The 11,693-nt window shown below is 35.4% G+C and overlaps 1 protein-coding gene across 1 annotated transcript in view; it reads left to right on the top strand.

The window, feature by feature from the left end:
* Positions 1-11,693, top strand: part of ADAMTS19 (ADAM metallopeptidase with thrombospondin type 1 motif 19) — a 137,902-nt gene that overhangs the window by 98,295 nt on the left and 27,914 nt on the right. Inside the window, exons 14-16 of the mRNA XM_015615418.3 lie at positions 2,301-2,428; positions 3,106-3,226; positions 5,220-5,300. Of these exons, the coding sequence (XP_015470904.1) occupies positions 2,301-2,428; positions 3,106-3,226; positions 5,220-5,300 (330 nt within the window). The remainder of the gene's footprint in view (positions 1-2,300; positions 2,429-3,105; positions 3,227-5,219; positions 5,301-11,693) is intronic.

The following is an 11,693-nucleotide window of genomic DNA, read 5'->3' as shown; positions in this document are numbered from 1 at the left end:
TAATTTCCACCCCACTCAATTTTCTGTAAAATTTTGTCTTTTAATTTACTTAAATTAAAAACAAACAAAGGAAAAGCACAACAAAAACACATCAGTTATGAAAACGATTAACTTGAGAATTTCACAAAATCCTAGCAAGCCATAATAAAGAAAACCCTAGAATGACACAGGAATACTGTAAGTGCATGTTACCAAATTTTAAGATGCTCATTATGTGAATAGGTTTTACCCATGAATTAATTTATCAGAAAACATTAGAAAGCATAGAAGACTGTTTTTCTGTCCACATATTATGCCTAATATATGCCTAAGTCAAGAAGGTGGATTTCTTTTCTTCTAAGCCTTTCCTCAAGGTGCTAAAGTGAAAACTTGTTTCATGGACAACTATTTTCATTAGGATTGTGTGTTAGCTCATTTCATTGTAAAGAGAACTCTCTCCAGCTATTACATAGGTTCTTATCCAGTCAATTAGTTTTGTTTTGTTTTACTAAATTTCATTTTAGCACAGGAAGACATGATTTATATCTTAAAGGATCTAAATGTTTAAGTCTGGCTTTGAATAACATGATTTCACTCAGAGGAAAAAAAATTGATGCTCTCCTGTGCCATGTTATGTGTACAGATGCTTGCTTTCATCTGACTTTGTTCTGAGTGATCCTGTTGTCTTGAGGTGTCCCTTAGGAGAAACAAAAGTGGACCAGCCAGAGAATGCCACTATCCCAGTATACATTATTCTCAAATCCTGAATTGTTTGCTTTCTTAGTGAACACTAACTCTGCACCATGTCCAAAATAGTTGCTGTATGAGATCTTCTGTTCTCTACTGAAGTTTTCTGGTGTTGTTTAGTTGCTGCCTTTTTGAGTTCAGTGTCTTTAAAATGATGCTTAGGTCATTCATTGTGTATTCCTTTAAAAAATGCTGATACATACTTAAAGCCCCCAGGGAACTTTGAGGTTACTATTTAAAGAGTATAACTGGAATGCAGAGGGCACAAACTCAGGCAGCTTTTTAGCTGGAGATGGCTTGTGTCTGACTAGCTTCACATGTTGCCAGAAGACATCACATCTGTTTCTACCAGTCCTCTAGTGATACCCTGAGGCTCTGTCAATTTCAGTAATATAAATGTGCCCAGACCTCTGTTGTGTAAGTCAGCTGGCACAAAACTCCTCTGTCTGTACTTTTCTACTCCTTTGCATGCTAAAACTACTTTTTTGAAAACAGTCCTTTACAGATGGCAATTTCCAGTCTAGACTGAGCTGGTGCTAGTTAGCACATGCAAAAAAATGTGGCATAGACTGCTTTACAGTTCAGCTGTATAGACAGTAGAATTCCAGTGCCCCTGAATGTTTCCTGGAACTGTTTAATTTACTAATAAAAATGCACTCCAGGAATCTAGAAGTCAGTATGAAGTCAGAGTGGCATAGATTGTGTCCAAGTGAAATCAGTTTCAGGTTCAGGATTGACTTTTATCCTTTTAAAAATCTGCAACAGATTTAGGAAGAAGTTCTGAGTCAGTACGTTTGCAAACAAAGATATGAAAAAGTCCTGTCATTTTGTATTTAGCTGACCACTGAGAAGAGACTTAGTTTCTTTTATTTGCTGTTACTTTCACACTGGTGAAACAGACTTCTTTTTTTATAAATTTGGCCATTGGGAATACATGGATACATAGGATATTACTACATTTTTATGCTCTTTCATGATTAGAAATGATTTACAGAATGTTTTACAAATTAGTAGAAAATTGCTTAAACTTTGTAAAAATGTTAGGAACACTGTTTCCACTTTTTGTGGAAAAGTGTTTTGTGGTTTTTTGGTTTTTTTTAATGTGAACTTTATAAATTCATATATTTTTCTTCCCAGGGTGTGCCAATTACTTCATTTTTTTATCCTTGACATGCACAGTTAGGAAGTATGGAAAGTGTTAAGTTTCTTTTTTAACCAATATTTATGATCTGCCAAAAATACAGGGGGATGAAAGTATAGATTACTACCAAAATATTCCAACAGCTGTAATGTATACACTCTTAATTGCAACAATGAGCATGACATGAGTACTGTGTAGGCCAAGTTTATAGCAACAGCATGCTGTAGGAAGAAAAAACCTGAAACTTAACAAACAGCTAAGAAAAGGATCAAAATATTTTTTGTTTTCCCTGTGTGATCACTTCTTATGCTAGTGTAGATACATGCCACACATAAGCAAGTATCAGTTTTAGCAATAGTGTTGATGATAATTCCATGTTTTGAAAGTTCTCTTTTTCCAATAATGTGTGTTTTTCCATCCATTGCTGCTACAGAAAAGCCGTGTGCTTTATTCTGTTCGCCTTCTGGAAAGGATCAACCTGTTCTTCTAACAGAAAAGGTGATGGATGGGACTTCTTGTGGCCAGCATGGGCTAGATGTCTGTGCAGATGGTAGATGCCAGGTATGAATTACTTGTTTTGAACCTGGATATACAGGTTCATGTCAAGCACACATATATGTTAAGACTTTAAAAGATTTTTATTTCATATCAGGCTAGCATATAGTAACCTTATTGCTGTTGTCAAGCTACCCCTGATATTAATTCATAGAAACGTGTCTAACAGCAATGTGGAGATGCTTGTTGCTTCTTAGCAAAACACAGATATAATTTATATTTACATATTTTAGACCTGTTTATGCCTATTCAGAATAAGTTCTTGGGCTGATATTAACACATTACCATTGTGGGCATAGTAAAGGACCATCCATACTTAGAGTAGAAAGCAGGAGAGGCACATTGCATTCCCTTAGTGGGAAAGCCTGTGGGGTGTGTGTTGCACAGTGGACCTGATGTGCCACAGGTCCCACCAGAAGATGGGAATGTTGTGTTTCTCTTGGAGAGCAGCTGGTAGAGTTAGCCAACTACATAGGAAGAGTGAATGCAGCAAACTATGTAAAGTCACAGGGGACTTCTCTATGGGATAGATCTCTGCCATGAGCTAGTGCAATCCTCATTCTCAGCAGGGCTGGGTCATGCTGGCTAGGCATCTTGCAGAAGGGTGAGGTACCTGATACTAACAGCAACTTTATGAAAAACATGGCCTGTGTCTCAAAAGCCTTTATTTTCTTCTCCCACAGAAATTTGGCTGTGATGGTATATTAGGATCTCTAGCTCGTGAAGATCATTGCGGTATATGCAATGGTAATGGAAAGTCATGCAAAGTTATTAAAGGTGATTTTAACCATACCAGAGGAGCAGGTAATGTCTGTTTATTTTGTTTATTTCAAATACTAAGGAAGCCAGTGGCTTTCTGATTACTTGGAGAAGTGGGAAATTAAAAAAGTTATATTTCTTAAAATTATGCAGATCTTCAAAAGAACTTCAGATCTAGCTTTTTAAAGATGTTAAGACATTGAGGATAAGAATGCATAAATATTTTAAAATTTGTTGAAAAATTATTGCACATAATTTAAATTGCAAAATAAAGGAAATATCTTTATCATCAATATCTTTATCATTAAGATATACTCTGTTTCATATAAGAGACTGATTTTTAAGGAATATGAGAAATCAGGTTTCTTATATTTTTAGAATACAGTGTTGTAAATTCTTTTAGTGTCTAGATTAATGTAGTGTTCCTCAAAATAAATATCCAAATTATGATTTTTTTTGTCTACTAAACTAAGACAGGCAGTGAAAAATCATAAAGACAAATGCATGAAGAAGTATAATACCTCTTCATCACTCGTTATTTTATACCAATTAAAGCATACCATAACAAGCCAATAGATTTTCTAATGCAAAATGAACAAGAAATATACAAATGCTGCTGTGATCTGTCATGTGAATGGGAATAACTTACTGGTTCCAGCTCAATAATGTTGACAGAGAATTGAAATCCTAGTAATTGCACCATGTATACAAGTCTTCCCGTTGAAGCAGCATTTGACCAACTGTCCGCATTTGTTGGCCATTATACTTTCAGTTTCCTGAGTAGAAAATATGCAGAATTTAGAGGGGGTAAGTAAATCACATCAAATATACTGCGATGAGAAGCAGACAGCAAATCTTTGAAAAATAAAGGACTTCAGTGGATTTTAGACTGAAGTATAGTACTTAAGGCAAGAGGGGAAAGTTAGGCATGGTCTAGGAATGTTTATGTCTGGCCCTCTTGAGTGGAATGTAAGGCAAAACAAAGATCCCAAACCCCAGATGATTCTGGAGAACCACAAGATATAAAAAACAGCAAGGAAGGTTCTTGATTATAAAATCACATTATGTCAGCCCTCTTCTGTTGCTAATGTGAATATTCACACTTTCAAGCTTTTCAGGGTACTGTGTCAATCCTCAACATTGTGGTATTGCCATCTAAACACCTGTGTAAGTTATTTTCCTTCTCAGGAAGCTGTAGGCAATATTTAGAAAGTGTGATTAACTCTTACAGAAATGAAAAATGCTGCTTTAATTTTCATGTTTGAGGATTATTGAAAAAGTGTTGTAAATACTAAGTATTTTGTTGTAGAATATCACATAGCTACACATAATAAAAGATGTGTGTTTTTTCCCCATGTGTGAACTTTACCTGCATAAACAATAATATGTGTTTATGAATTAATGACATTCCTGCCTGCACAGTGATTTCCACCTGCATTGCCTTTTCACCGTGTTTTGCTTACAGCAAATTGTTCAGCATCCTCTCTTAATCCCACACTATCAAGAGACAATCTCAATTTGAAGCAAGTAATGAACAAGTAAATTGCAAAACCAAAGCTTATCATAGCAGGGTTTGAATACATTAAACTAAGAAGGAGGCGGAGCAAAAAATACGTTAAAAAAACCCTAAAAACCAAGCAGTGGGTGGATGCTTAGATTTTAGTGCCATACCATTTATCTTTACATGCTGAGTGAAGCTGGAATTCTTTTACAGTCATCTGGTGGTCATGATGACACTAAATTACTTAGCCAGAAATAACATTACCTGCTCCAGCTCCAATCTCCAAGCCTCACTAGTTCTTGCTGTTTTACTGTGTACTCTTTTAATTCTGTAGCATTGTATATATATTACATATAATGCATAGTTCCATAGCTTTTCTTCAATTTTGCAAGAATCTTCAAAATATTGCTAAATAAGTTATAGCTTGCTACATTTATAAAGCAAAATAGGGAGAAGAAATGAGAAAAGATACAAGATGTACTTTTCTATGCTTTTCTGTTTTTACGTTTAACTTTGGACATCTGGTCTCATGTTTAGGTTATGTGGAAGCTTTGGTGATACCTGCAGGAGCAAGGAGAATCAAAGTTGTAGAAGAAAAACCAGCTCACAGTTACTTAGGTAAATATTATACGTGTTTTAGTGTTAATGTCCTGTTTTGCTCAGCACTGAAGAGTGCCAGCTAAATTTTGACATTGAACAAAGCTCTGAGTAGAACAAAAGATTTGTGAAAAACTTGTCTAAGGAACGGAAAAAATTATTACAGAATAATTTTTAATATTGCTCTTCCTTTGGACTTTTGTCTCATCTTTTTTAGAGAATATTTCAAACACTGCATTTAAATTAAGTAAAAAAATGTCTATGCATACTTGCACATTTTCAATTTTTTATATGGAAAGCACATTGAAACTACTGAAAAGAATTTTATGTTCAAACATAAAATCTTTTGTGCTCAGACAACAAAAAGACACACTGTTCACTAACAAAGTCAAACAGAAGTGCTAAAAATAGACTGAAAAAGCAGAAAAGTATTTATTTGCACTATTTTGAGTTGTCCGAATCTTCCAATAGATAAACTTAATCACAGCAATTATTTTCTTTTTTCCATTTAAGTGAAAATGTCTTTCATTGATTAAAAAAAAATTGTTTATCTTTTAATGAGGTCTGAAGAAGTTATGTGGGAGAGTAAACTTTATTACCATTATTGTTACAGGGTTTAAGCAAATATATGAAATATCATAATTGCTATTGTTTTGTGCAGTGCTTAAATTCAAATTGAGAGAGAGACATAGCATGAGAAATAGGACAATGATATGAAAAATGCCCTGGTTCTTAGTTATGTTCATAACTGAGAATATTCAAACACTTTTAAGAAGTGTTTGAATATTCTCAGTACTTCAGTACTCAGAGAGAATGGTGAAGATGATGAATCTTAATTATGGCAGTTTAGGTTGTCAGTGGGTGACTGCTGGTTTGCCTTGAGGCCTGCACCTTTCCAGGAGGTTTAGAGATCTGGAATATTTAATTGTTCCCCAATGTACCACAGACATGGAAATATAAGAGTGTTAAAACAATAACTGAAGTTTGTTTTTCTATTGACATTACTATTTTCTATTTTTTGACTAAGGCAAAAATAAATAAATAAATGCTGGCATTGTGTTTAGGGAAATTTATTCCTTCCTCATGAGTAGCAAACTGATTTAACCTTTACTCCACAAAAGGCTAAAAGAATGAAATGGTTTTTATGCCCATGAAATAATGTCAGTCATGATGCTCATTTGGGAAAGCTGCTGATTAGCTCACACTTGCTTGTTGCCTTAATACCTTAATTTTATTTTAATTGATTTTACTGGTTTAAGTTTGAAGGAGGATCAGCCAGCATTTCTGTGTAATATATTTCATTGTGCCCTACACCTTTTCTTTTTTTATTTTTATTTTTTATAAATCTTTTGTGGAGACCTAGTAATAGGCTCATTGCCATATCTTAAATTAAAACTGTGTTGTTGCACCCTTTTTTTAATAGCACAGGTTATTTAAACTTTATTCATTTATAGGTTATTTTGAAAGCATCAGAATCTGAATTGCAAAGGAATAGTATTTGAATAGGCGTAGCATAATGAAAGTTTTGGGGTGAAAGCTTAAGTCTTTAATTTTAGGAATAAGATTCTTTACTGTGATTAAAAATTTGAAAAGTAATTTGGAGATAATATAGCTCACTGTACTGCTAATAATTGTGCAAATGGAAATAAAATGTAAACACAGCGTATTCCAGCACACACTAGTAGCTGTTGCTCAGAAAGCAATTTTAACTGAAGGAAGTAGTCATTGGAGAGGTCAAATACAAAAGGAGTCAAAATATAGTGCCCTTCTTTGGATTTACTTGATAGTGAGGAAACAGAGTCATTACTATCTGGAAATGGCAGTGAGTTTGCTAAACTGATTAGTAGAACTACAGCCCACACTCACAGCATCATTGGATAATTGTGGTGTTGTAGCAAGTATTCAGAACAGTTGTCTTCTTCATGTGAAGTACATCAACATACACCATAGAAACAGGAGCTCTGGCATCGTAGAACAAAAGACAAGGTAAAACTTGAAACTGTGTTTACTGAACCAATTGACCCATTGATAACTGTCTGTCTCTCCTCACTGACCCATTGATAACTGTCTGTCTCTCCTCACCTGTGGAGAAGCAGGAGGACTGATACAGCCAAACTAGGTATGCCTCCCTGCTGAAATTACATTGGAAATGGCACAAGAGTTTGTGATCCTTCTTTTATCAGTACAGTATTTAGGAGTGGTAATTACATGTAGCAGTATAGTGGTTGGGGAGAATTTATTTAAGTAAAGAATATTTCCTAAAGCATACGCTTACTAATTTTGGAACTGAAAATTATTTTTAGATAGAACTTTGTTATGTATTTTTAAAGACTGATCTAGCAGTGGTAACACTGTTGATAACCGTTTTTTATACTTGGTTCACTATCAGTTGCTTAAATATTGTAAGAACAGCTATTAAAAGTTGTTTCAAGCATTATCTGGATTCCTATGGTATGAGATAATACCTTCTCTGTTACTAAATTTTCATTCATATTTGGCAAGTGTTGCAACTTTTCAAAAAACATTTTTAATACAGAATACAAAAAAAGAAAATTAAAATATCTTTCTTAGAAGACCTGGGCATTAAAATTAGAGAGCTCATTCATGAGATATTTGAATAAACGGCCTTGACAGGTCCGGGCTTTATAATTAATTAATGTGATGGGTTAGTGGAATATAGCTGTGGAAATTACTTACAGTCCTAAACCTGAAATTCATTTGTGCTGATCAGAAATGAGAGAAACTGTTCATTTTCAGGTGAACTAAAGTGGATTAGCTGTGTCACTACTCTCAGATATGTGATCAGGCTACTTCAGGGCTATAGACCATTCAGATCTGCAGTGTAGCACAGCATGACATTGCAATTGCCAACAGTCTTATTGGCATCCAGCCTATAGGTGTGTTGTGTTCCATGTGATTTCTTTCATTAAATGCTTCCCTGTTAAAAAAAAAGCATGTTGGGCCACATTTTGGGACAGGAGTGTGTTGGAAAGCAGATGGTGTCTGAGAAGTTTTGAATCCCTCATTTCTGACAATGTTAATAGTTTAAAAATACCTAGAGCCAAATCTGTGCAATCTTTGCAGAGTGTAATTTCAGATCTCAAGGGAAACCAGTTGAGAACCTGGTCCCTTCTCCCCCCTCACCCTCCAAAGCAGAAACCAGAGTCCACTGAGACTTAACATGTTTTCCTTTCATGTATAAAGGGCCATAGGAAATGGTTGAGAGCCTATAGGTAAAAATTAAGGGACAGGCTAACAAAGGAAGCTGCTCTGTTGGGTGTTACAACAGGGTGCCTAACCAAGTGGAGTAAGTGCTCTTACTTCAGCTGCAGGAATCATCATCCTTACAGTCTCTGATCTGGCTTGGGAATTTGAGTAACCTGATATCTACTGGAAAAACAGCACACCAAGCTGTAAACAATCCAGGAGACTCTTGGAGTGTATTGAGGGTAATTTCTTAATTGAAATTATAGACCAGAGTAATAGTGCTCCTGGACCTTGTTGGTTGCTTCCCAACACAGATGAACTATTTAGAGAGTTTTGTGGCCGCCTAGACTGCAATGATAATGCCCTGCTGGAATTCAGGATTTTTAGGAATATGGGCCAGGTGAAGACTAAAGCCAGGACTTTATGAGAGCAAACTTTCAGTTGTCTAAGGAATTGATAAATGGTACCACATGGGAAACTGCCCTTGTGTATACAGGAGCAAAAGGGCTGACAGTTCTTTAAAGATTTAGGATAATAGTTTTTAATAACACTTAAGGATAATAATTTTTCCTTGATTGCAAAAGCTCTTGATCATTCCAACATATAAGAAATCAGGCAAAGAAGGCAGGAGAACAGCATGGGTGAGTAAGGACCTCTTGGTCAAACTAAAGTGTAAGAAGTTGCACTAAATCCTTAATTGTAAGGTATGCACAGGCAGTGGAACCAGGGACATATGTCCTGGGAATTATTATAGGGATGCTGCTCATATATGATACGGGATATGTTCAGGAAAACCACAAGTAGTGTTGGTTTTTGGCAAGGAATGGGGAGGTTAATAAGGGTTTCTACAGGTTTTTAGTCAGAAAGGGAATAGTAAAGAATATATACACACCCACAATACACACTGAAAAATAAGACAGGAAAAAGTTATGATGATCCTGCAGAAGGCTGCAATGCTTTGCAGGTTTTGTCTCAACTTATGTAGTGAACAGTTTTTCCACATCTTTCAAGTCCCTCAACATCAGGGCAGGGAACAATGGAATGAAGTTCCTCCCATCATAGATCAGGTTTAAGACAACACAAGCAACGTGAAAGTACAAAAATATATGGTACCTAATGAGATGTCCTGAGGGAACATGCTAACGTAGTGTTTTATATATATATACTCTCAAGATATATATTTATATATCTATATATCTACATATCTATATACCTATATCAATATGAAATATAGATATATACTCTCAAGTATATTTGAAAAATCATGGCAGCCCAGTGAAGTCCCCGGTGGTCAAAGAAAAGGGATGGTTGCACGATTTTTGAAGAGGCTAGGATAATAAAGAGAACACTGGGAACTAGGAATCAGTCAGCCTTAGCACTGCTGTTTTCAAAAATTATTTGAATATTAAGTCTTAATGTTCTTAAGATGGATTAAAAGGACACTTGATAACCTGAATGAAAGTGAAGCAATTACTTCCGTGACAAAAAATATCAGTGAATGTACTTTCATTTAGAATTGAATTTCAGATATCTTACATTTTCTATAGAAAAGGAAGGATCAATCAAAATGGCATTACTTTGATACTTTTCTGGAAATATAACTGTATTTTGGACAATGCAGGAAAAAAAAATCACTGAGTTACACAGTAGAGTGGTATTTCCATATGAAAAAAATTATTAGTAGGTACTGATTTACCAGGTGGATGACTAGAACCACAACACTCTTATTCCCCACTGAGAAATAGGCGATACAATAGCTGAACTGTGATTTGCTTTATCTTTCTGGCTGTGTAGCCTCTCACACCTCATTAAAATTAGAAGGGTGTATAGTCCTGACACAGTAATTAAAAAATTCATTGCACTCATCACCATCACTTAAATGCCATTGTTACGACGGCTGTTTTATGCTCTACAGAGATACAGTTTTAATTAGTTTCCTTGGTTTAGCACTGAAATTGTGGTTGTGGTTACAGTTGTGGTAGGCTTTCCCAGTTCAAGTTCTCTTTGGTTGTCTTTTCAGTTGTATTGCTTTTCAGGTGTATTGCTTGAACTACCTGATAGCGGATATTTGTATTCTCAAAGTTGGGTTACTTTGTACAGAGCAACCTCCTCTGTCCAAAGTTAAGAAGAATAGGAAAATGTGTGCAGTATAGAATAAAACGCAGTGAACTGGCTTACAAAATGGGGTGTGACAGAGTCAAGAACAGAAGCTGCACTGCCTGAGTCCAAGTCCAAATTTAAGGCTTGAGGACACACTTTCTGACTTTGTCTAAGACCAGTGACTCATATGAGGAATCTGAAAACAGAAAATGCAGGATCTGGCATATTTCTGTATTCTGAGCTGGGATTCCAGTTTCCTGCACATGTCTGCATGCTGTGGCACACACGTTCATTTTAAAGACCAGACAGAATGATTTCTGCTGCTCTCTGGGGAGAGGATGCTGCTCCATCTGAGCAGCGTGACCCGGCTGGACCTTGGCAAGTTCTAGTGTATTTTTTTTAATTTTTCCACCAAGAAGAGGATTAGCCCCAACAGTTTGAACACTAAATAGAAATTAATTACCATTAACAATTGAATGCTTAAACTTAAAATACGCGTTGTTAAATCTTGTAGAATCACTGGTTCTTTTTAGTACAAGACTGTTATACAGTGTTAATGGATTTTATGGTCTTAACATCTATTACACAGTGCTGCAGTGGTACACATCAGTGGTGTCTTATTCACTTGGATTCCTGCCAGTCCATAGGCCTGTTGCCATTGTTTCCCATAGAAACAAAACATAACTGTATAAATATGAATAGGAGAGGACATGATTACAGGAGTGACTCACATTAACTTACAACTTTAAAAAGGGAAATTTTGGAACATGTAGAGGTTCTCTTACAACAATCTGATGCCAAACATGCAATTTCAATGAAGTCAAACGTGTAAAACTTCTTGTACAGAAGGTGTCTTCAAATCTACTTCACATGATTATTCAAAACTGATTGGAACAAAATAAAATAAATTAAAACAAAGTTAAATTACAAATTATTCACAGAAGAATCTGTTCAATTTACTATAGATACAAATCCTTTGTTCTCAGTGTCTGGAATATATCTTACCTGGCTTGATCATATTTTTAGATATAAATTAAGTCAGCATGAGAAATGATTCAGCCAAAAAGAACAAGCTTTTTCTATTTGTTAGAAGAATGCAATCACATG

This window comes from Parus major, chromosome Z (assembly GCF_001522545.3).
Source record: "Parus major isolate Abel chromosome Z, Parus_major1.1, whole genome shotgun sequence".
NCBI classification, from domain to species: domain Eukaryota; kingdom Metazoa; phylum Chordata; class Aves; order Passeriformes; family Paridae; genus Parus; species Parus major.
This window is presented reverse-complemented; position numbering and strand designations above follow the sequence as displayed.